The sequence below is a fragment of the Argopecten irradians genome, chromosome 1, assembly GCF_041381155.1.
Source record: "Argopecten irradians isolate NY chromosome 1, Ai_NY, whole genome shotgun sequence".
NCBI classification, from domain to species: Eukaryota; Metazoa; Mollusca; class Bivalvia; order Pectinida; family Pectinidae; genus Argopecten; species Argopecten irradians.
This window is the reverse complement of record NC_091134.1, coordinates 75,196,741-75,223,899: the sequence shown is the minus strand read 5'-3', so window position 1 is coordinate 75,223,899 and position 27,159 is coordinate 75,196,741. Positions and strand designations below refer to the sequence as shown.

At 33.6% G+C, this 27,159-nt stretch overlaps 1 protein-coding gene across 3 annotated transcripts in view; it reads left to right on the top strand.

Moving 5' to 3' along the window:
* The first annotated feature begins 531 nt into the window (after window positions 1-531).
* LOC138308070 (USP6 N-terminal-like protein) overlaps window positions 532-27,159 on the top strand; it is a 120,928-nt gene continuing 94,300 nt past the window's right edge. Inside the window, exons 1-9 of one of the 3 annotated variants that reach the window (XM_069249027.1) lie at window positions 572-595; window positions 723-980; window positions 2,487-2,573; window positions 9,105-9,184; window positions 9,575-9,660; window positions 12,676-12,718; window positions 14,229-14,309; window positions 16,191-16,298; window positions 19,055-19,164. In XM_069249027.1, coding sequence (XP_069105128.1) covers window positions 2,570-2,573; window positions 9,105-9,184; window positions 9,575-9,660; window positions 12,676-12,718; window positions 14,229-14,309; window positions 16,191-16,298; window positions 19,055-19,164 — 512 coding nt within the window. In that variant the 5' untranslated portion in view covers window positions 572-595; window positions 723-980; window positions 2,487-2,569. Of the gene's footprint in view, window positions 600-722; window positions 981-2,486; window positions 2,574-9,104; window positions 9,185-9,574; window positions 9,661-12,675; window positions 12,719-14,228; window positions 14,310-16,190; window positions 16,299-19,054; window positions 19,165-27,159 lie in introns of all 3 variants that reach the window. The other 2 variants (XM_069249021.1, XM_069249034.1) reach the window with 2 other exon arrangements.

Sequence of the window (27,159 nt, the reverse complement as noted above, 5' to 3'; positions counted from 1 at the left end):
GTTGAAATAACGGCCGGGCCGTTTTGACTGGGATGTACATGTAAACCTTGTCATATTGGTTAATAAAATCTTTATGGTTAATAAAATCTTTAACTGTATTAATGTATTAAGTGGGCGTAACATTTGAAATATCTGCCCACGTGACGATCAAGTACAGTGTTCATATGTATATAATGTAGTCTATAGCTTTATTATTTATAGTTATCTGTGAAGATAATTAGTAAAAGACATGTAAAGTGTATAGATGATATAAGCTCACCATTTGTGATCAATAACGACATTCGAAAAGGAACAACACGCCACATAGATCTTCATGTACCTGACCAAGGACTTACAATCACTTATAAATCCTTGACCTGGCCTACCGCATAAGGTAGGAAAGTTCAACATGCAAAATAGTAATTTCAGAAATTTGGATAGTAGCAATAGTATCATGGTACTATACCATCTAAGTCTTTAATGCTAAATCTCTCACAGTTCTAAATATTTTTTTGCGAATCTGTGGCTACCAGTTGGCAGCTATATGATGGGATTTAAGTCACGTGACATGTAAAAAGTGAGCTTCCTGTCGAACATTTCCAATGGATTGTAAGATGTAGGTAAATGGTTATCTTTGCTGTTTTTGTTATAACGTTTGATATTTTCTATTTTTTCATCAATCGAACATATAAGCAAAGTAATTTAATTTCAACTCTCGTTATTTCTGTATATTTTACGAACAGGTGTCTAAATTTGCAGCGGTTAATGTGATGGCATTCGAACGTCTCCTCCCAAAATAACAACAAACTCGAGTAGGAGTAAGAGTCTTTCTTGAGATGACGTTGATCGCTATTCTTGTGATGGTTGAAATATGTTATTACGATTATAACATACATTTGGAACACTGGAGCAAGTGCATTTATTTATGAATACTTAAGTGTGAACAGGTGGCAGTCTGAGAATCAAAATAAACCTAACATTACTTGTACATTTGACAATTTGTAAGTCACATCTTCTCTACCCACAGGCGATTGGCTCTATAAACATTTCTCTCTCTCTCTCTATATATATATATGTAATACATGTACTGTATCAAGGTCTATCACTCGGCCGGCAATATAAAACTACCCAATTTCAGAAAAAGTATAATTATTAACAAACCGTATAAGATTACTCCCATAACATGAGAGTCGACTGGTCAGCCGTTTTTTTATCGGACATTATTTTGCTGACTGTTGACTCTCATTTCCGAAGGGTCATTTCTTCGATGCAGCTTCCGACGTCAGTTGAAGGCGGAACGAAAAGTGCAATAATATCAATATTTATAGCTCTAACAGTGATAACATTGGTGTGTATTATACTTACAGTTTAGGTATTAATTATCCTATTTATATAGGAAACCCATAACTTGAGGCCTCATAAAATAGTATTTTAGCGGATTAGATATGATGAATCCTTTCAGTAAAATTTTGACCTAGTTTTAAATATGGCGGCTGGTTACTACAAAAAACGGAACGTGAATTCAAGCGGGCAGAATGCAAGTAAAAGTAAAGGCAGATCAAGCATTTTGGGGACTTTGCAATTCATTTTTTCTATTTACCGGGCGGATCGCTTTCATCAAGAAGTTTTGTCTGGGTCATGAGAGTTTACGTTAGGAGATGTAAATATTTGTTTTAGATGGATTTTACGGCTGATTTTGTCAATAAACTTGTTTATTTATGAAAAAGAGGTAGGTATTTGACATTGATGACGATTTAAATATGATTTAAACGTTTTATATTGTCACAATCCAAACTTTGAAAATGTTACCCTCAGCATCGGGTAAATGGCCCATCGGATGTTAGAGGTTAGACACGACGTAATGTTCCAAAAGTGTCTCGTCGTGCTATACCTCTAACATTGTTGGAGTACGTATAAGATGTGACAATGGGAATACTGTCAATCGACAGTGAGATAATTTATCTTTAATTTGTTATACCAGTTGAAATCTTGCTGTTTTCTGATGTTTCTGGACACATAGTGACTTTTATATGGCATAATATGATAAATTGTATATATTATATCAAATCAAATTAAATGGCCGGCCGAGTTATAGACCTTGACACAGTATTTATAGAGAGAAATGTCTATAGAGCCAAATGCCTGTGCTCAACCTGTAAATCCCGGTTCTGTTGTCTTCCCGTGTTTTAATTCAGTCAGAATAACCGTTGTTAGGTATGTGGATAATTATTTCAGAGACTTATATCACCAAACCCCAATTTGAGAAGGAAATCACCATAAGAGAAGGAAGAAATTTTATTTCTGTAATAGATATTCCATTTTTGGTCAACTGATTATATTTGAATTTTTTTTTAAGGTGGTCTAAATCACTTGAATGCTTATACAAATAAAGAGCGATAGCACTGAGATCATAAGAGCGTTTGAACGGCTCGATTATATATATATGACAAATAAAAAGCCAGGTTATAATTAGTTCAGTAACCTTTAATATACACATTTCATTTCAGATTGATGTTATGAATTTTGAGGCTTTCTAATTGGATATGACTGGTCCTATTTTATTAGACCGTGGAAGGATATCTAAAGCACGATGAGTAAGTATTGTATTAATGACAGGGGTCAACAAACCCTTTAATTTTAATTTGTCCCTGCGGACAAGTAGGTTCCCTTATCAACTTGTCCTCAGCCAAACATAACTTGTCCCAAAGTGAATTAAAATATATTGTAGGGCTGCCGCGATACGGCAGAAGCGTACCACGATATATTGTGATACACAACAACTGTATTGTGATATGTATTGCAATATTTTGACCTTAACATATGTGGTGTCTATTTTGTATATATTCCATAATAAAAACACCCTTTACATTATGCAAACATACATGTACACAGTGCTATGTTATGTAGTTTTACATCAATTTGAACCGTGTTGTTGAACAAAAATGTTCAAATTTGAAGTTCTTGTTTTAAAAAAATTCGAGTCTGTTTGTGAAAACGCTAGGCTACAGACGATCGTAACCTAATAATGCAATAACTAAACATGATAGTGTCTGCAAATATTTACACTTTTGAACCTTAATAATGAACAAATTTACATACAATTGTCTTGGCAAAATAAGCTTACCATCGTGATTAAACTTCAAAGGGCTGATCGGCTTGCAGTGTTGTTTTGACACGTGTAGGAATTCGAAAATGGCAGCGGACGATGAAGCCTCAAATAGTTGTCAAAATCCCTGCAGCCATATATTCACCGGGCCTTAAATGTGTTTAAAAATTATTCCGGTATTGTTGATTGATGGTGGGAATCAGCTTGATGATATTTCAGAAACTAGCCTAATGCCATATTGTTTATATTCAACGTCATGCAAATGTTTGAATCATTTGAACATTGTACACGTTAGTTACAAACATTTGACCGACATCTGAATCGAATGAAAACGAAAGGGATACCCACATGGCTTCATATTATCGGAAAGGAAAACAAATACAACTTGCTGGTTTTGTTTTAATGACAGGACGTTTTAATTATATTAAATTAATGAAATTATGATAATTAAGAAAATTTATCGTAAAAAACCGGTACAGGTAAACTGTATCGCGGTACAATATTTTTTGTTGGTGCATTGCAATACCCCAATATACCGGTTAACCGCGGCAGCCCTAGTACATTGTACGTTCATTTAATGACTTACTATTACTTAGTATAATGGTGTACTAATATATACTTAATAATCAGGCATGAAATGAATATTCAGTGTAGTGACTTTCAATGAATTTTTTATCATTATGAATGCCTTTGTAATTTGTAAAAATTTTAACAATGCCGCTGTTGTTATGAGACGTTTGATTTGTTCGTTTAGTATCTTAATTAAATCTTGTCGTTTAATTGTTTCTGGCAAAGTGTTTTTCGTTCAATGTTTTCTCTTTCATGACACTTAATATGTGATTTACTCTTAAAATGGGATATAATCGTATCAGTCAGAATTTATTTGTTCTGTAATATAAAGTATTTGCCATTTGTTTATATGTATGTAAACGCTGTAGTTATTTCAGGTTTTGATCGCATAGATTACACAGATAATTCTTATCGTGTGTAATTATGCGTATCAAACACCTTTCACACTCATTGCATTATTAATGTCCGAAATATTTAGGTTATCATTTATTATATAAGGACAAGGTCAATAGTTTACGCGCTCTCTTATTACCTGTCCAGAGAAGAGCAAGGCTACAGTCCACATACGTAAACATTAATTATGTCGTATACAAGGACCTCGTCAAGGTTGGTGTGACAGAATTGCCGGCGTTGGGAAACTAGTGAGCAAGAGGGCAACAGTTTGACTTAGAGCGGTGTTAGTTACGCCGGCGCAGGTTGCTCAGGTAGTTTCCTGGCGATTCTGCCATGACGAGTGAAGCGGCAGTCACACAGTCAGGGGTGTGTGTGCCATTGTAAATACGTCCCGCTGTAAATACATATTCTGCATTTATAGATACTTTGAAATTGCTGTCAGAGTTATCGTTGTATATCTGTTGCCAACTTAGCCAAGAAGAACCCCAGAGGTGCGTTACAGTTCTAATAAACATAGACGATGATTTGTCGGTAAGACAAAGTGACGAGTGTTTTCTACAGAAAGCATGTGCTCTTCAGAGTCAATCTCCTCAACATCGATATGGTTATCAAACTTTTCCTTCCATGCTTTCTCTCTTCTCCTGTTCATATTATCTCTTTCTACTTATCTCCTTCTCTGACATTTCTGCTTTCTTGCATTAGCATTTGCGTCAATTGAAAAAAAATATTTTTCAAGCGGCATCACCTCTGTTCACCAGTCAACTCTAGATCTACTTTCACTCTCATGTATCTACGTCATGATGAAGCTTAAGAATGACCATGTGATCCACTGTCAAGGTCGACGTAGCGGGCTTTCGCGATGGGTATTACCACAGACGTAGTTTGGGATTTTCATTTTTGTTGTTGTGATATATAGTCTTGTTATAAATGTTGAGTTTTTTAACATTTCACAACAATTTTCTACTTATCCATTCGGACAAGTGTTTGCTTCAATTTTCTTCATATAACTGGTCCGATGACAGTTTTTACTTGCCATGTATGACCAAATTAACTATCACTGCATGTCAACTCCACTGTAATATGGAAATAAATGAAAATTACTTCAAGGAACAATGAAAAAACATCAAGAATAAATGTTTCTCCTTTGTTAAAAATCTTTCACAGTGTTTTTTTTTTTACAGTTTTCTGATAGTTTTAATCATACACATCAAACATTTTCATAGCACCAATCATTGTTCAGATCTAGATGTACATGTACAATCCAGCCTATAAGATTACAACTGTGCTGTACATATTACATGTACATGTACACATCTACACATATGTACATACAGTGTATTTGTAGTTGCACAGGAATGAAAATTTAGTCACATCTGAATGATATAACATTATAAGAAATGTACGTGTTAAGGATTGATTGTCAATTTTGTTGCTTGCATTGACTGATGAAGAAAGTTAATCTCGTGCAAATGAAGTGAACTGCGAAGCAGTTCATGTAACATTTGCACGAGATTAACTTTCTTCATCAGTCAATGCAAGCAACAAAATTGATAATCAATCCTTATATTTACGTTAATCAATTTAAAAATTCCGCTGTTGAAAAAAATCAAATTATATGTATTCGGTATCAGATTATTATACAAATTTGCAACATTGTACCAGTTATCGTACATGTATGTACAGCTACGGAACAGCCGCCAGTCAGTTCTTCTCGTCACCAAGGCAACACAAAATGTAGTTCCGAAAATAACTTCATTCTTTGTGCGTTGTTAAGATTAAAAACGGCGATTTCTAAATACTGTTTCTATGTACAGGAATTAATGGCTTAAATTTTATCATAAAAACATTATGTAGCTTCAAATACAAAAATTGCTGCGCAGTACTAGCAGTGCAGTCAATGTGTAATCCGGTTGCTCGATTTAGCAGGGGTCCGGTTTTGAAGAAAATGATGATTGTGGTGAAAATGCTGAATAGTTGGTATCTAAACATAATCAAACCTTTTAAAATTCAATTGTAATTGTTGTGGAATGTAACTGAATGTTGTATTTCCGTCTGGTAATTATTTGTAGCTGACATTTAAATGTTTATTAACTAAACATGTTGTGAAATCCAACCCCTGTGTCTATGGTATGTGATGCAGCCCAATAACATGGTGCTTCCGGGGCTCAATAAAACGTGTTAAAATGTGGGATTTAGTCGCAGATCACTGGAAGACTTCTGTGTTATTCTTGAAATGTGATAACTTCTCTGTCAACTGGAGTTTTGGGATTAAAATGCTGTATAAAGTAAGTAGAGAAACATTGATTTGAAATATTGGCGGTTTCCAACGACCCTCCAATGCTGTGGGTTTCGACACTCACAGAATCGTTTTGTTAGGCTTAATTTCACTGAAATCAGCCTGTTTGCTATTTAATGGAATCTATCGTTTCTAAGCTTGCATGTATATCACCGCATCACATATATTGTGCACATTATCATAACCATTTGCGTTCGATTATGCCTATTTGCGATGAGTGGTGAACCTCATGCGTTCGGTAGCCTATGTTCAGCATTTTTCCGGGGCTTGAGCCTAAGTCAGCGTTTCACCAAAATACGTGTAAAATATCTGTATAATATTATATTACTGACAATTTCTAATATCACTTTCTCAAGCATTTCTGAATGTACAAAGACAGGCAGAAAGTTCATTCAAAACTGAAGCGGCGTAAAACTAGGTCAAAATGTAAACAATGTCAAAATGTATTCTCACGCCGGTCAGAGGTCAGCGCGTGACCAAGCATCTTCATTGGGAAATGAAGTGATCAGAGTTTACTAGTTTCATTGAGGCGGGGCGAAGTGAAAATGTAAATATTAATAAATATATCACCTTCAATTCACCTACAAAGCGATACCATCATACATGATGATCCCTTGGCCTCTTGATTCGTTTTTCCGGAAACTCAGGCACTGGTTAGCTGCAGTGAAAATCGACAGCACTGTGAATCAGAGCACCCTTTACAAGTCAACAGCATGGCATTTAAAAGCGAAAGTAGCACTAAAATTAGCAACATTCAAGAAAGAAACGAGCGATCTGATTGGTCAGCATTTACGCCAGTAACAGGACTGAAGTGGAAAATGTTGCCACCATATGGCAGCAGTATAAAGCACCATAAAAGCAGCGGATTCTGTCAAGGCTGGTAAGGAGTGTAATGGATTATCTTACATTGACATGTGAAGATGTAAATATATCTATATGATGTTAATCTTTGATATTCCTACCAGATATACAGTCTGCGACTTTAGGCACTTGTCCGATGCCCATGACTAGTAATTTTACAGCCGGACTAGTGCCAAATGTTATAATAAACTAGTCCGATTGGACTAGTTGCTCCCACCCGATATACATGCAGGAGTAGTGGTCAATTGCATTTTTCAATACATGTTGTGTGCATTCTGTATGTGATTATTTCTGTCCGGATGCATCATTTTGTGAGAAATTTGTTCACGAACTGTACACCAAACTGATTTGGGTCAAAAATTGAAACTGATCATGACTGAATTATATATTACTATGTCAGCTACTGATTACTACTGTACAATGTAATTTACTTTGTGTTAACATGATATGTTTAACATCAAATCAAAGCAAATAGATTATTTACACATAATTCAACAACCCTTCAAGTTACCCCAAAGTATAATTACCTATAGTTTATCGGAAAAGGTGATAACAGGATAACTATGATTGGCAGTATTTCAACATCCTACGGGCATCAGGCATGGTCATTAGTCAACATTCCATGCCGATTCCCGTCGTCTCACATCGGCGAAACCATCTCTCTAAAAAAAATACGACTTCCAGCAGTAATTTGTGTACTCCTATTTCGGTAAACTTCAGGAAATGATGCCCAGCACATTCGTTTCAGTGACAAAACACTGCACATAACAGTTCACAAGCATGTTTACACCGTCTTTACCAAAACCGGAAATGGACTGGGACCACAACATCTAGCTGCCATCTATTTTAGCGATTAGGGGAAATACCTGACAAATGTTGCTCATTGGTTATAGGATACTAGTTTCATTTAAGTGATTATGATAGTTTGAAAGCTATTTATATATTAATTTACGTTAATGGCAGCGCATATTGAAAGTACATATGTAAAAACCTGTGTATGTACATAAATAATCATAAAAAAAATCTCAAGACACTGAATTAAAGGAATGATTTGCAGATATACTGTACCTGGACAAAAGTACTTGGACATCTCATATTTTTCACTACCATATATTTCATGTATTTTTCCTTTTTTTTCTTTGAATTTTCTAGACATCATCTTTAGATGGATTTTGAGCAAATTTGGCATACCTATAGAAAACTATATACTTTCAGCTCATAATATTTTCATAATTGTATGATATTTCTTTTTCAAAATATCACTATTTTTGTGCACTGCTTTAACTACATCTCAGGTGACCTAAAACTACATGAGATATATAGTAAAAATGTGTGTCCAGGTACCTGTAAGCTAGGTCTATTAGTATAGGCGTCGATACCATGTAATTGATCTAGTAATTATCAAACTTTTCAAATTGACTTTAATATTACAGAATTCTTTACTGATCATGCAGGGAGCATATATATACATGCAATTTATTGTATGACATCATAAAGCATATTAAGTCGGTCAAGAGATGCAAGTCAAAGACCATTATGGAATGGTTATCTTTTCACTTTCTTGTTTCTTGTGTTGTTCATATATTTTCATATTAGTATGACCAATCGGTTACAAAAAATTCAGTATGTGATCAGGAGAATAAGAGGATTATATTATATTTTTATGACCGCTAATGTCGTTATCAATGAAGCTTACATAGCAACAGGTAATAAATTCAAGGTTTATATCAAAAATAGATAATATTAAACATATTGTTTCAACTATCATTCTTCAACTCTTTATTAAAGGAAGTCTTGTAAAACCTGAAAATTCAGATGAGCTTCCCTGCAATGCATACAGACAATCTGTCAACAGTGAAGCCTAACAGTATTTTTAGTACTTTGATTTCTGTTTTACAGCCACCTCATCGTTAGATCAGTATGAGGAGGTAGAGCGGGCATCTAGAGAGAGAAAAGAGATTGTAGCCAAATATGACAAGGTCAGTAAACCAGTCGGACAGTGGTCGACAATTAATATTTGATCACTAATAATCTATTTTTTTTCTGAATGGTGTCCCCTTTCTGTTAATATTTGATCACTAATAATCTATTTTTTTTTCTGAATGGTGTCCCCTTTCTGTTAATATTTGATCACTAATAATCTATTTTTTTTTCTGAATGGTGTCCCCTTTCTGTGAGTTCTGTCCCCTGTTTAAGTTGTGTCTCTGTCAAGGAGTTTTGTCCTGTGTCTGAGCTATGTCCCCTGTCTGATTTTTGTTCACTTTCTGTGAGTTGTGTCCCTTGTCTAAGTTGTGTCCATGTGAGTAATAGTGTCACAAATTTGGTTGTCACTACTCTGTAAGTCATAGCAAATTATTTCTTTGTTTTAGGGCAGAGAAGAAGGCGCTGAGATTGACCCCTGGGAAGATCCAACATTGGAGGTGTACCATGTCACAGACAGATATGGGTTTATACAGTAAGCAAACTTCAATTTCCCATGTACAGAAAAACAAGTGTATAATGAACATGCTTACAACAAATTCATAGTTATAACGTAGTGGTTAGTGGTTTCTACATAAGATATCTATAATAAATGTATAACAAACTATGTTTATTACAAAGTGATTTTGTTGGTCCCGAGAGGTTCGTTATAACCGTGTTTTACTGTAGATGTTTTGAGGTAAATCTATAAAAATAATTACTTGAATGTGTATATATTTGGAGATAAACCAGTAACCTTTAATTAGTTCCCTGCCGGTGAAATCAGAGGGGCTAAATTGTTTGTTCCCATCTGTCTGTCTGTCTGGATTTCGTTTCCAGAGAAAAAATCAACGGATTTTGATAAAACTAAAACAATGGTAGCATATGAGAAAACACAGCTTGGGATGGAATTTGGGGTCAAAAGGTCAACTACAAAAGTCACTGTTACTAAAAATAGATTGTTTAAAAAAATTTGTTTCGAGACGATAATTTGAGAAAAAAAAATCAATGAATTTTAATCAAATTTAGTACAATGGTAGCATAAGAGAAAATACAGCTTTGGATTGAATTTGGGGTCAAAAGGTCAACTGCAAAGGTCACTGTTGCTAAAAATAGATCTTTTCACAAAATATTAGTTTCCAGACAATAACTTCAGAAAAACATGAACATATTTTGATCAAACTTCACACAATGGTAGCATATGAGAAAATACAGCTCGGGATTGAATTTGGGGTCAAAATGTTTACAACAAAGGTCACTGTTACTTAAAACAGTTTGTTTAGAAAATTTTGTGTCCAGACGATAACTTGAGAAAAAAAATCAACAGATTTTGAAAAAACTTCACACAATGGTGGCATATGAGAAAATACAGCCAGAGATTGAATTTGGGGTCAAAAGGTCAACTACAAAGGTCTTTGTTACTAAAAATAGATTTTTCACTAAATATTAGTTTCCAGATAATAACTTGAGAGACAATCAACATATTTTAATCAAACTTCACACAATGTTAGCATATGAGAAAATTCAGCTTAGGATTGGATTTGGAGTCAAAAGGTCAACTACAAAGGTCAATGTTATTAAAAACAGATTGTTTCACAGAATATTAGTTTCCAGAAGATAACTATTGAGGAAACATAAACAGATTTCGATCAAACTTCACACAATGGTATCATATGAGAAAATACTGCTTGGGATTGGATTAAGGGTCAAAAGGGTAACTACAAAGGTCACTGTTACTAAAAATAGATTGTTTCACAACTTTTTTTTAGTTTCCATATGATTAGTTGAGAACACATCAACAGAATTTGTTCAAACCTCGTACAAAGGTAACATAGGGCATTCCATAGCTTGGGATTGGATTTGAGGTCAAAAGGTCAACTACATAGGTCACTGCTACTAAAAACAGATTGTTTCACAAAATACTAGTTTCTAGGCGATAATTAGAGAAAACATCAATGCATTTTGATCAAACTTCACACAATAGTAGTATATGGGAAAATACAGCATTGGATTGAATTTGGGGTCAAAAAATCAACTACAAATGTCACTGTTACTAAAGATAGATTATTTAAACATTTTTAGGTCATCTGCCCGAAAGTCACGATTGTAATCGTGTTTAGTCCGTTGTTGTCCGCCGTCTGCTGTGCGTTGACTTTTCACATTTTGAAATTCCACTCAAGTTCTACCTGTGCGATTTGGCTGAAATTGACATGAAGGATCCTGACATTGTCCCGACCAAGTGCTGTTATTTTTTGGGTTGATCCGAAATACAAGATGGCCGCCACAGCCGCTATCTTAAAAACATATTTTGAACTTCTCAAATGATACCAATGTGATTTAGCTTAAACTTGTATAAAATGATCGTGACATTGTCCCGACAAAATGTTGTTATTTTTCGGGTCGATCTGAAGATGACTGCCACAGCCGTCATCTTCAAAACACATTTTGAACTTCTTTTCGCAGTGCCATTTGGCTGAAACTTGCCTTGAATGATCCTGATATGATATTGACAAAGTGTTCAGTTGTTACATCTTTGGTTGATCCCAAATCTAAGATGGCTACCATGACACCATATCTAATTAATTTACTATTTATCTATTGCCCAGGAAGTCAGATGACCGATATAAGGCCCTTGGGCCTCTTGTTTCAAGTTGTCATCATGCGCCGTCGGTCGTCGTGCGCCGTGCGTATGCGCCGTCCACCGTGCGTTTCATTCAAACAACTTCTTCTCAATTACCAAAAGGCCCAGGGTACTGATATTTGGCCTGTAGCCTGCTGGCTAAAAACTATAAAAACGTACAACTTACTGTGTATTTTAGTTCATAGTATTAATGATCAGATGACCGTTAATGCCCTATTGGCCTCTTGATAGGTCATCTGACCTATAGTCATCATGCTTTTTTCGTTTTTGCCCGCCATGCGCTATGCACTGTCCATAAATTTTTCACTCAAAGGACTTCTTCTCAATAAACGAAAGGTCCAGGGTACTGATATTTGTCATGTAGCATTCTGGGAATGATTGACCTTGATCTTTATTCAAGGTCACAGGAGTGAAATAGGCTAAAATCTTTAACAACTTCTTGTAAATAACTAACATTCCTTTGAACTTGATATTGGGCCTGTAGTATGCTGGGAATAAGGGCTACCAAGTTTATTCCAATTAATAACCTTGACATTTATTGAAGGTCGCAAGAATAAAAAAGATTTGTCATAGAAACATGATATTGGGTCTGTAGCATGCTAGCATGAAGGACAGCCAAGTTCTTCTTGTGAATAACTAAGAGGCCTGAAGTGTACTGGTATTGGGCCTGTAGCATGCTTTGATAAAGGGCTACAAAGTTTACTCAAAATAAAAGACCTTGATCTTCATTCAAGTTCACAATGGTCAAATAAATGTGCTACACTTTATATCTTTAAACAACTTTTTGTTTGTTTTTTTAATTTCTACCATATATTGTATTAACTGTCAGATGACCATTAAGGCCATTTTGCATTGTTTATTTTGTTTCAGTAACTACCAGCTTCCTCAGAAACAAAGTGCAGCAGAAGCCAAGGTAGGATCTTCCTGATACTTTGTAACACTGCCTAGAACTCATGCCTAAATTATTCTGGAGTTCATTTTCAATGAAATTTTTAGGTGACCTGAGACGAAGTCTCAAGTGACCTATTCTCATCGCCTTTTGTCGGTCATCTTGCATCGTGCGTCATCTCTTATGCAGTGTATGTCTGTAAACAATTTACATTTTCGACTTCTTCAAAATTGCTGAAGCAATTTCATTGAAATTTTGCACATATTTTCTAAGGCATAAGGCCAATCAAAATTGTGAATTATATGATCCACACCCCCCAGGGGGCTGTTGGAGGGGCCAAAAGGTGTAAAATTGACTAGAATTTCAAAAAAAAAAAAAAAAATTCTCCACTCACAGATGTGGTAGAGTCAAATACTCTTCATAGATTTAGAAAGAAAGGTCTTAAGTCCTTCACAAAATATGTGAATTATACGACCCAGTGGGGTCTCAGGTTTTCCCCTTGGGGAGGAGGTTAGGTTTACTATAGTTTATATAGGGAAAGCACATTTTTGAGCATTATTTGGTCATAATTTGTAATAGGAAATGAGTCAATTACTGTCAGATTTATTATCAGTATGAGATCGCCATTGATTGGATCTTGTTAACAAATTGTCCATGACTGACCTCAAGGGGCCTTTGGGGCGGGGTCAAAAGGGGTCAAATATGCTAAAACTTCAAAAATCTTCTGAAATACTGGAAATGGTAGAATCAAATACTTTTCATAGATGGAAAGGTCTTAAGGTCCTTTACAAAAATTGGGAATTAAATGACCCTAAGGTCTCACGTTTTGCCCTGGGGAGGGAACCTTCTTCTGAAATTCTGGAAAAATAAGAATCAAATACTTTTCATAGATGGAAAGGTCTTAAGGTCCTTTACAAACATTGTGAATTAAATGACCCTGGGGTTTCACATTTCCCCCTGGGGAGGGGTCAAGTTTGCTTTAGTTTATATTAGTTGCTCAATTTTCATAGGAAATGAGTCAAACTTGATTAGCATTATTAGCCTGAGATATAGCATTTTAGCATCCATATCAGTCCTTGCTGACCCCCTGGGGGACCAGAAGGGCGGGGCCAAACAGGCCCAAAATGACTAAAATTTCAAAAATATCTTCTTCTAAGTTCACAGGTTTGCTGGATGCAAATACTCTTCATAGATTAAAAAGTCAAATTTATAAAATCACTGACCGACTTCAAGGGCCAGTATATAGTGTTTACAAATGTCTTCATTCTATATCCGAACTCAGGTGACCGTTAAGGCCTCTTGTTACAAATTTAATTGTTTTGTTAATACATGTTTTTTGATGATCTTCTTGGATTGTATACATGAAAAATTAAAAACAAACAACAAATGTTTTGCATCCAATGGACCTTGTACTGCAGAATCATGAATGTTCCAGATGTATTAAATACAGAAAACATTCACAGAAGTTACATAGAAAAAACCATTGGCCAGACATCTTAGTGTTGAGATCCAAAAAAAGATTTCTGTATTTTAGGCTATTGAAGTGGAGATCGAAAGGACACAAAAATGGCTGAAGATGATAAAGAATTGGGACAAATATTCCTCAGGAGAAAAGGTAATTTATCGTCATAAGGTGCGAGCATAGGGGCCACTCCTTTGTTCAAATGAATGACCTTGATCTTTTAAATCTTTAAACAAATTCTTGTGAATAACTAAGAAGCCTAGATACCTGATATTGGGACTGTAACTTGCTGAAATAAAGGGCTACCATGTTTGGTCAAATGAATTACCTTAACCACCATTCTAGGTAACAGGGGTCAAATATGCTACAGTTTTAAAACAACTTCTTGTCAATAAGTTAGAGGCCTAGGGACCTGATATTTCCTTAATGATGATGAAAATTCCATTCAAAAATGGTGTGAAGAAAACAAAATATGTATCAATACAAAAAAACCCGAAAGTTATGCTAATTGGGTCTACAACAAAAATGTAGACAAACTGAACAGCTCATCGTCACCATAAATAGTGTACAATTAGAAAACATAAAGCACAAAAAACTACAGGCCATAGAATAGAAAAATATCAATGATGGCAGGGGACGTGTGTTGCTTGCAACACTTACAGTAAGCTTGTTAACAATATTTTCAACTGTGAATAACTATTTTTTGTGATGTTTTAAACTGCTGTGCAGGGGACACATCTTGTATTCTCCCTCCTTTTAAAATTGAATTGTGATTATGTTGTTAATTATCATCTGTCCTCTCATATATTGTATCACAAATTTTCTTCATTATGCTTTTTTGTACCCTATAATTGCAAATGTTCTTTATATTGTACATTTTTACTTAACAATATGAGATGAGATGAGTCTTTGACTCCATATGTTATCAAGTCTAAATAAAGTCTATTATTAATTAGTTTATTACAAGCTAACCAATGGTTACTTAATATATAATTCATTTTTCGATTATGTGGACATCATGTACATAGCAACTATTTTACATAATGAATAACTTGATTAAAATGATTGTTAAGGCCATAGCCCTGGGCCTCTTGTTTCTTCTCAAAGATGAATGTATATATCAAGCAATTAATTATATTTTCATTTTATTAACACTATGATTAAGAAAATCAATAGCACATTCACATACCGGTATGTTTATTGTGTAGATGACGCGGCGTTTCACATATGTTTTTTTATTGTGTAGATGACGCGGTGTTTCACATATGTTTATTTATTGTGTAGATGACGCCGCATTTCACATATGTTTATTTATTGTGTAGATGACGCGGCGTTTCACATATGTTTATTTATTGTGTAGATGACGCGGCGTTTCACATATGTTTATTTATTGTGTAAATGACGCGGCGTTTCACATATGTTTATTTATTGCGTAGATGACGCGGCGTTTCACATATGTTTATTTATTGTGTAAATGACGCGCGTTTCACATATGTTTATTTATTGTGTAGATGACACTGTGTTTTACATATGTTTATTTATTGTGTAGATGACGCGGCGTTTCACATATGTTTATTTATTGTGTAGATGACGCGGCGTATTTACATATGTTTATTTATTGTATAGATGACGCGGCGTTTCACATATGTTTATTTATTGTGTAAATGATGCGGCGTTTCACATATGTTTATTTATTGTATAGATGACGCCGCGTTTCACATATGTTTATTTATTGTGTAGATGACGCCGCGTTTCACATATGTTAATTTATTGTGTAGATGACGCCGCGTTTCACATATGTTTATTTATTGTGTAAATGATGCGGCGTTTCACATATGTATATTTATTGTATAGATGACGCGGCGTTTCACATATGTTTATTTATTGTGTAAATGACGCAGCGTTTCACATATGTTTATTTATTGTGTAGATGACGCTGCGTTTCACATATGTTTATTTATTGTTTAGATGACGCTGCGTTTCACATATGTTTATTTATTGTGTAGATGACGCGGCTGTTTATTTATTGTGTAGATGACGCGGCGTATTTACAAAGGAATCCCTAATAGGGTACGAGGAGAAGTGTGGGTGCGGCTGCTGGATGTGAATAAGATCAAGGCAGAACAAAAGGGTATTTATAAAGTAAGTAACTCATGGTGAACAGCTGCAACAGTCTTATGTATATATTTTTGTTATGATAGAACTGCAAAATAGATTATAATGCTTGTACAATTATGTTCATGTTTTTGTCTCCTGCGTCAAAGTTGACACAGCAAGACTAAGCTGTATGCTGCATTATATGTAGTGGCAACCTAAGAAATGTCTGCGTTTGACATTTAGATCCATTCCTGAAAAACTGTGCTTGTGATATGTAAAAGATTTGAAAGATAGTTATATCATCAGCTCTTCATTACACCATTGTTAGTTAGATTAAAATAATGGTACAAAACAGTGAGACATACACTTACATGTAAGTAATGAAATAATGATACAAAACAGTGAGACATACACTTACATGTAAGTAATGAAATAATGATACAAAACAGTGAGACATACACTTACATATAAGATTAAAATAATGATACAAAACAGTGAGACATACACTTACATGTAAGTAATGAAATAATGGTACAAAACAGTGAGACATACACTTACATGTAAGTAATGAAATAATGATACAAAACAGTGAGACATACACTTACATATAAGATTAAAATAATGGTACAAAACAGTCAGATGTACACTTACATGTAAGTAATGAAATAATGATACAAAACAGTGAGACATACACTTACATGTAAGTAATGAAATAATGATACAAAACAGTGAGACATACACTTACATGTAAGTAATGAAATAATGATACAAAACAGTGAGACATACACTTACATATAAGATTAAAATAATGGTACAAAACAGTCAGATGTACACTTACATGTAAGTAATGAAATAATGATACAAAACAGTGAGACATACACTTACATGTAAGTAATGAAATAATGATACAAAACAGTGAGACATACACTTACATGTAAGTAATGAAATAATGATACAAAACAGTGAGACATACACTTACATGTAAGTAATGAAATAATGATACAAAACAGTGAGACATACACTTACATGTAAGTAATGAAATAATGATACAAAACAGTGAGACATACACTTACATGTAAGTAATGAAATAATGATACAAAACAGTGAGACATACACTTACATGTAAGTAATGAAATAATGGTACAAAACAGTGAGACATACACTTACATGTAAGTCATAAAATAATGATACAAAACAGTGAGACATACATTTACATGTAAGTAATGAAATAATGGTACAAAACAGTGAGACATACACTTAAATGTATTATACTAAGTAATGAAATAATGATACAAAACAGTGAGACATACACTTACATATAAGATTAAGATAATGGTACAAAACAGTGAGACATACACTTACAGGTAAGTAATGAAATAATGATACAAAACAGTGAGACATACACTTACATGTAAGTAATGAAATAATGATACAAAACAGTGAGACATACACTTACATGTAAGTAATGAAATAATGATACAAAACAGTGAGACATACACTTACATGTAAGTAATGAAATAATGATACAAAACAGTGAGACATACACTTACATATAAGATTAAAATAATGATACAAAACAGTGAGACATACACTTACATGTAAGTAATGAAATAATGATACAAAACAGTGAGACATACACTTACATGTAAGTAATGAAATAATGATACAAAACAGTGAGACATACACTTACATATAAGATTAAAATAATGATACAAAACAGTGAGACATACACTAATATGTAAGTAATGAAATAATGATACAAAACAGTTAGACATACACTTACATGTAAGTAATGAAATAATGATACAAAACAGTGAGACATACACTTACATGTAAGTAATGAAATAATGATACAAAACAGTGAGACATACACTTATATATAAGATTAAAATAATGATACAAAACAGTGAGACATACACTTACATGTAAGTAATGAAATAATGATACAAAACAGTGAGATATACACTTACATGTAAGTAATGAAATAATGATACAAAACAGTGAGACATACACTTACATATAAGTAATGAAATAATGATACAAAACAGTGAGACATACACTTACATGTAAGATTAAAATAATGGTACAAAACAGTGAGACATACACTTACATGTAAGATTAAAATAATGATACAAAACAGTGAGATATACACTTACATATAAGATTAAAATAATGATACAAAACAGTGAGACATACACTTACATGTAAGTAATGAAATAATGATACAAAATAGTGAGACATACACTTACATGTAAGTAATGAAATAATGATACAAAACAGTGAGACATACACTTACATGTAAGTAATGAAATAATGATACAAAACAGTGAGACATACACTTACATGTAAGTAATGAAATAATGATACAAAACAGTGAGACATACACTTACATATAAGTAATGAAATAATGATACAAAACAGTGAGACATACACTTACATGTATGTAATGAAATAATGATACAAAACAGTGAGACATACACTTACATATAAGATTAAAATAATGATACAAAACAGTGAGACATACACTTACATGTAAGTAATGAAATAATGATACAAAACAGTGAGACATACACTTACATGTAAGTAATGAAATAATGATACAAAACAGTGAGACATACACTTACATGTAAGTAATGAAATAATGATACAAAACAGTGAGACATACACTTACATATAAGATTAAAATAATGGTACAAAACAGTCAGATGTACATGTAAGAATGAAATAAGGATACAAAATAATATGATAAGATAAGTGTTTATAGTATTAACTACAAACAATTCCTCTTTGTTAAATTATAGGAAATGAAGATTAGAGCCAGGACCAAATCTCCTCATATACGGCAGATAGACCTTGATGTAAATCGTACCTACAGAAACCACCTAGAGTTCCGCGAAAGATATGGGGTTCAGTGAGTATTATAAAATATATATTATAACATTTGGGGTTCAGTCAGTATTATAAAATGTATATTATAACAATATATGGGGTTCAGTAAGTATTATAAAATGTATATTATAACAACATTTGGGGTTCAGTCAGTATTATAAAATGTATATTATAACAACATTTGGGGTTCAGTAAGTATTATAAAATGTATATTATAACAACATTTGGGGTTCAGTCAGTATTATAAAATGTATATTATAACAACATTTGGGGTTCAGTAAGTATTATAAAATGTATATTATAACAATATATGGGGTTCAGTAAGTATTATAAAATGTATATTATAACAACATTTGGGGTTCAGTCAGTATTATAAAATGTATATTATAACAACATTTGGGGTTCAGTCAGTATTATAAAATGTATATTATAACAATATATGGGGTTCAGTAAGTATTATAAAATGTATATTATAACAACATTTGGGGTTCAGTAAGTATTATAAAATGTATATTATAACAACATTTGGGGTTCAGTCAGTATTATAAAATGTATATTATAACAACATTTGGGGTTCAGTCAGTACTATAAAATGTATATTATAACAACATTTGGGGTTCAGTAAGTATTATAAAATGTATATTATAACAACATTTGGGGTTCAGTAAGTATTATAAAATGTATATTATAACAACATTTGGGGTTCAGTCAGTATTATAAAATGTATATTATAACAACATTTGGGGTTCAGTCAGTACTATAAAATGTATATTATAACAACATTTGGGGTTCAGTAAGTATTATAAAATGTATATTATAACAACATTTGGGGTTCAGTAAGTATTATAAAATGTATATTATAACAACATTTGGGGTTCAGTAAGTATTATAAAATGTATATTATAACAACATTAGGGGTTCAGTCAGTACTATAAAATGTATATTATAACAACATTTGGGGTTCAGTGAGTATTATAAAATGTATATTATAACAACATTTGGGGTTCAGTAAGTATTATAAAATGTATATTATAACAATATATGGGGTTTAGTGAGTATTATAAAATGTATATTATAACAATATATGGGGTTCAGTGACTATGATAAAATGTACAATAATAATAAAGATATGGGGTTCAGTAAGTATACTCAAATGTACAATAATAACAAAGATATGGGATTCAGTAAGTATACTCAAATGTACAATAATAATAAAGATATGGGATTCAGTAAGTATACTCAAATGTACAATAATAACAAAGATATGGGATTCAGTAAGTATACTCAAATGTACAATAATAACAAAGATATGGGGTTCAGTAAGTATACTCAAATGTACAATAATAATAAAGATATGGGATTCAGTAAATATACTCAAATGTACAATAATAATAAAGATATGGGGTTCAGTAAGTATACTCAAATGTACAATAATAATAAAGATATGGGATTCAGTAAGTATACTCAAATGTACAATAATAATAAAGATATGGGGTTCAGTAAGTATACTCAAATGTACAATAATAATAAAGATATGGGGTTCAGTGAGTATACTCAAATGTACAATAATAATAAAGATATGGGATTCAGTAAGTATACTCAAATGTACAATAATAACAAAGATATGGGATTCAGTAAGTATACTCAAATGTACAATAATAATAAAGATATGGGATTCAGTAAGTATACTCAAATGTACAATAATAATAAAGATATGGGATTCAGTAAGTATACTCAAATGTACAATAATAATAAAGATATGGGGTTCAGAAGTATACTCAAATGTACAATAATAATAATAAAGATATGGGGTTCAGTAAGTATACTCAAATGTACAATAATAATAAAGATATGGGATTCAGTAAATATACTCAAATGTACAATAATAATAAAGATATGGGGTTCAGTAAGTATACTCAAATGTACAATAATAATAAAGATATGGGGTTCAGTAAGTATACTCAAATGTACAATAATAATAAAGATATGGGATTCAGTAAGTATACTCAAATGTACAATAATAATAAAGATATGGGGTTCAGTAAGTATACTCAAATGTACAATAATAATAAAGATATGGGGTTCAGTAAGTATACTCAAATGTACAATAATAATAAAGATATGGGGTTCAGTAAATATACTCAAATGTACAATAATAATAAAAAGATATGGGATTCAGTAAGTATACTCAAATGTACAATAATAACAAAGATATGGGGTTCAGTAAGTATACTCAAATGTACAATAATAATAAAGATATGGGATTCAGTAAATATACTCAAATGTACAATAATAATAAAGATATGGGTTACGAAGTATACTCAAATGTACAATAATAACAAAGATATGGGGTTCAGTAAGTATACTCAAATGTACAATAATAATAAAGATATGGGATTCAGTAAGTATACTCAAATGTACAATAATAATAAAGATATGGGGTTTACTGAGTATAATCAAATGTACAATAATAACAAAGATATGGGGTTCAGTAAGTATACTCAAATGTACAATAATAACAAAGATATGGGGTTCAGTAAGTATACTCAAATGTACAATAATAATAAAGATATGGGATTCAGTAAGTATACTCAAATGTACAATAATAATAAAGATATGGGATTCAGTAAGTATACTCAAATGTACAATAATAATAAAGATATGGGGTTCTGTAAGTATACTCAAATGTACAATAATAATAAAGATATGGGATTCAGTAAATATACTCAAATGTACAATAATAATAAAGATATGGGGTTTACTGAGTATAATCAAATGTACAATAATAATAAAGATATGGGGTTCAGTAAGTATACTCAAATGTACAATAATAATAAAGATATGGGGTTCAGTAAGTATACTCAAATGTACAATAATAATAAAGATATGGGATTCAGTAAATATACTCAAATGTACAATAATAAAAAAATATATGGGGTTCAGTAAGTATACTCAAATGTACAATAATAATAAAGATATGGGTTCTGAAGTATACTCAAATGTACAATAATAAAAGATATGGGTTCAGTAAGTATACTCAAATGTACAATAATAAAAAAGATATGGGATTCAGTAAGTATACTCAAATGTACAATAATAATAAAGATATGGGGTTCAGTAAGTATAATCAAATGTACAATAATAATAAAGATATGGGGTTCAGTAAGTATACTCAAATGTACAATAATAATAAAGATATGGGTTCAGTAAGTATACTCAAATGTACAATAATAATAAAGATATGGGATTCAGTAAGTATACTCAAATGTACAATAATAATAAAGATATGGGGTTCAGTAAGTATACTCAAATGTACAATAATAATAAAGATATGGGGTTCAGTAAGTATACTCAAATGTACAATAATAATAAAGATATGGGGTTCAGTAAGTATACTCAAATGTACAATAATAATAAAGATAATGGGATTCAGTAAGTATACTCAAATGTACAATAATAATAAAGATATGGGATTCAGTAAGTATACTCAAATGTACAATAATAATAAAGATATGGGGTTCAGTAAGTATACCTCAAATGTATAATAATAATAAAGATATGGGGTTCCGTGAAGTATACTCAAATGTACAATAATAACAAAGATATGGGATTCAGTAAGTATACTCAAATGTACAATAATAACAAAGATATGGGGTTATACTCAAATGTACACAGGTCTGTGTTTATCAGTGAATTATCCACAAGAAATCTTGGCTAGTACGACATTTTACAGTCTGTATTTATCAGTAAATATGACAAGAAGACTTGGTCTGTACGACATTCACAGTCTGTGTTTATCAGTGAATATGACAAGAAGTCTTTGCTGTACGACATTTACAGTCTGTGTTATCAGTGAATGATGACAAGAAGTCTTGGCTGTACGACATTCACAGTCTGTGTTATCAGTAAATATGACAAGAAATCTTGGCTGTACGACATTTACAGTCTGTGATATCAGTAAAATATGACAAGAAGTCTTGGCTGTACGACATTCACAGTCTGTGTTATCAGTAAATATGACAAGAAGTCTTGGCTGTACGACATTTAACAGTCTGTGTTATCAGTAAATATGACAAGAAGTCTTGCTTGTACGACATTCCCCCACAGTCTGTGTTATCAGTAAATATGATGACAAGAAGTCTTGGCTGTACGACATTTACAGTCTGTGTTATCAGTCAAATATGACAAGAAGTCTTGGCTGTACGACATTTACAGTCTGTGTTATCAGTGAATATGACAAGAAGTCTTGGCCGTACGACATTTACAGTCTGTGTTATCAGTGAATATGACAAGAAGTCTTGGCCGTACGACATTTACAGTCTGTGTTATCAGTCAATATGACAAGAAGTCTTGGCTGTACGACATTTTACAGTCTGTGTTATCAGTAAATATGACAAGAAGTCTTGGCTGTACGACATTTACAGTCTGTGTTATCAGTAAATATGAAAGAATCTTGGCTGTACGACATTTACAGTCTGTGTTATCAGTCAATATGACAAGAAGTCTTGGCTGTACGACATTTACAGTCTGTGTTATCAGTGACTGAGACAAGAAGTCTTGGCCGTACGACATTTACAGTCTGTGTTATCAGTAAATATGACAAGAAGTCTTGGCTGTACGACATTTACAGTCTGTGTTATCAGTGAATGAGACAAGAAGTCTTGGCTGTACGACATTTACAGTCTGTGTTATCAGTCAGTATGTCAAGAAGTCTTGGCTGTACGACATTCACAGTCTGTGTTATCAGTGAATATGACAAGAAGTCTTGGCCGTACGACATTCACAGTCTGTGTTATAAGTGACTAAGACAAGAAGTCTTGGCTGTACGACATTCACAGTCTGTGTTATCAGTGAATATGACAAGAAGTCTTGGCTGTACGACATTCACAGTCTGTGTTATCAGTGAATATGACAAGAAGTCTTGGCCGTACGACATTCACAGTCTGTGTTATAAGTGACTAAGACAAGAAGTCTTGGCTGTACGACATTCACAGTCTGTGTTATCAGTGAATATGACAAGAAGTCTTGGCTGTACGACATTCACAGTCTGTGTTATCAGTAAATATGACAAGAAGTCTTGGCTGTACGACATTCACAGTCTGTGTTATCAGTAATATGACAAGAAGTCTTGGCTGTACGACATTCACAGTCTGTGTTATCAGTAAATATGACAAGAAGTCTTGGCTGTACGACATTCACAGTCTGTGTTATCAGTGATATGACAAGAAGTCTTGGCTGTACGACATTTCACAGTCTGTGTTATCAGTAAATATGACAAGAAGTCTTGGCTGTACGACATTCACAGTCTGTGTTATCAGTAAATATGACAAGAAGTCTTGGCTGTACGACATTCACAGTCTGTGTTATCAGTAAATATGACAAGAAGTCTTGGCTGTACGACATTCACAGTCTGTGTTATCAGTGAATATGACAAGAAGTCTTGGCTGTACGACATTCACAGTCTGTGTTATCAGTAAATATGACAAGAAGTCTTGGCTGTACGACATTCACAGTCTGTGTTATCAGTAAATATGACAAGAAGTCTTGGCTGTACGACATTCACAGTCTGTGTTATATCAGTGAATATGACAAGAAGTCTTGGCTGTACGACATTCACAGTCTGTGTTATCAGTAAATATGACAAGAAGTCTTGGCTGTACGACATTTACAGTCTGTGTTATCAGTGAATATGACAAGAAGTCTTGGCTGTACGACATTTACAGTCTGTGTTATCAGTCAATATGACAAGAAGTCTTGGCTGTACGACATTCACAGTCTGTGTTATCAGTAATATGACATGAATCTTGGCACGACATTCCAGTCTGTGTTATCAGTGAATATGACAAGAAGTCTTGGCTGTACGACATTTACAGTCTGTGTTATCAGTGAATGAGACAAGAAGTCTTGGCTGTACGACATTTACAGTCTGTGTTATCAGTAAATATGACAAGAAGTCTTGGCTGTACGACATTCACAGTCTGTGTTATCAGTAAATATGACAAGAAGTCTTGGCTGTACGACATTCACAGTCTGTGTTATCAGTAAATATGACAAGAAGTCTTGGCTGTACGACATTCACAGTCTGTGTTATCAGTAAATATGACAAGAAGTCTTGGCTGTACGACATTCACAGTCTGTGTTATCAGTAAATATGACAAGAAGTCTTGGCTGTACGACATTCACAGTCTGTGTTATCAGTGAATATGACAAGAAGTCTTGGCTGTACGACATTCACAGTCTGTGTTATCAGTAAATATGACAAGAAGTCTTGGCTGTACGACATTCACAGTCTGTGTTATCAGTAAATATGACAAGAAGTCTTGGCTGTACGACATTCACAGTCTGTGTTATCAGTAAATATGACAAGAAGTCTTGGCTGTACGACATTCACAGTCTGTGTTATCAGTAAATATGACAAGAAGTCTTGGCTGTACGACATTCACAGTCTGTGTTATCAGTAATATGACAAGAAGTCTTGGCGTACGACATTTACAGTCTGTGTTATCAGTGAATATGACAAGAAGTCGTGGCTGTACGACATTCACATTCTGTGTTATCAGTGAAAATGACAAGAAGTCTTGGCTGTACGACATTCACAGTTCTCTGTTACAGTCTGTGTTATCAGTAATGAGACAAGAAGTCTTGGCTGTACGACATTTACAGTCTGTGTTATCAGTGAATATGACAAGAAGTCTTGGCTGTACGACATTCACAGTCTGTGTTATCAGTGAATATGACAAGAAGTCTTGGCTGTACGACATTCACAGTCTGTGTTATCAGTAAATATGACAAGAAGTCTTGGCTGTACGACATTCACAGTCTGTGTTATCAGTAAATATGACAAGAAGTCTTGGCTGTACGACATTCACAGTCTGTGTTATCAGTAAATATGACAAGAAGTCTTGGCTGTACGACATTCACAGTCTGTGTTATCAGTAAATATGACAAGAAATCTTGGCTGTACGACATTCACAGTCTGTGTTATCAGTGAATATGACAAGAAGTCTTGGCTGTACGACATTCACAGTCTGTGTTATCAGTGAATATGACAAGAAGTCTTGGCTGTACGACATTCACAGTCTGTGTTATCAGTGAATATGACAAGAAGTCTTGGCTGTACGACATTCACAGTCTGTGTTATCAGTGAATATGACAAGAAGTCTTGGCTGTACGACATTCACAGTCTGTGTTATCAGTGAATATGACAAGAAGTCTTGGCTGTACGACATTCACAGTCTGTGTTATCAGTGAATATGACAAGAAGTCTTGGCTGTACGACATTTACAGTCTGTGTTATCAGTAAATATGACAAGAAGTCTTGGCTGTACGACATTCACAGTCTGTGTTATCAGTAAATATGACAAGAAGTCTTGGCTGTACGACATTCACAGTCTGTGTTATCAGTAAATATGAGACAAGAAGTCTTGGCTGTACGACATTTACAGTCTGTGTTATCAGTAAATATGACAAGAAGTCTTGGCTGTACGACATTCACAGTCTGTGTTATCAGTAAATATGACAAGAGGTCTTGGCTGTACGACATTCACAGTCTGTGTTATCAGTGAATATGACAAGAAGTCTTGGCTGTACGACATTCACAGTCTGTGTTATCAGTAAATATGACAAGAAGTCTTGGCTGTACGACATTTACAGTCTGTGTTATCAGTGAAAATGACAAGAAGTCTTGGCTGTACGACATTCACAGTCTGTGTTATCAGTAAATGAGACCAGAAGTCTTGGCTGTACGACATTCACAGTCTGTGTTATCAGTAAATATGACAAGAAGTCTTGGCTGTACGACATTCACAGTCTGTGTTATCAGTGAATATGACAAGAAGTCTTGGCTGTACGACATTTACAGTCTGTGTTATCAGTGAATATGACAAGAAGTCTTGGCCGTACGATATTTACAGTCTATGTTATCAGTGAATATGACAAGAAGACTTGGCTGTACGACATTTACAGTCTGTGTTATCAGTGAATATGACAAGAAGTCTTGGCTGTACGACATTCACAG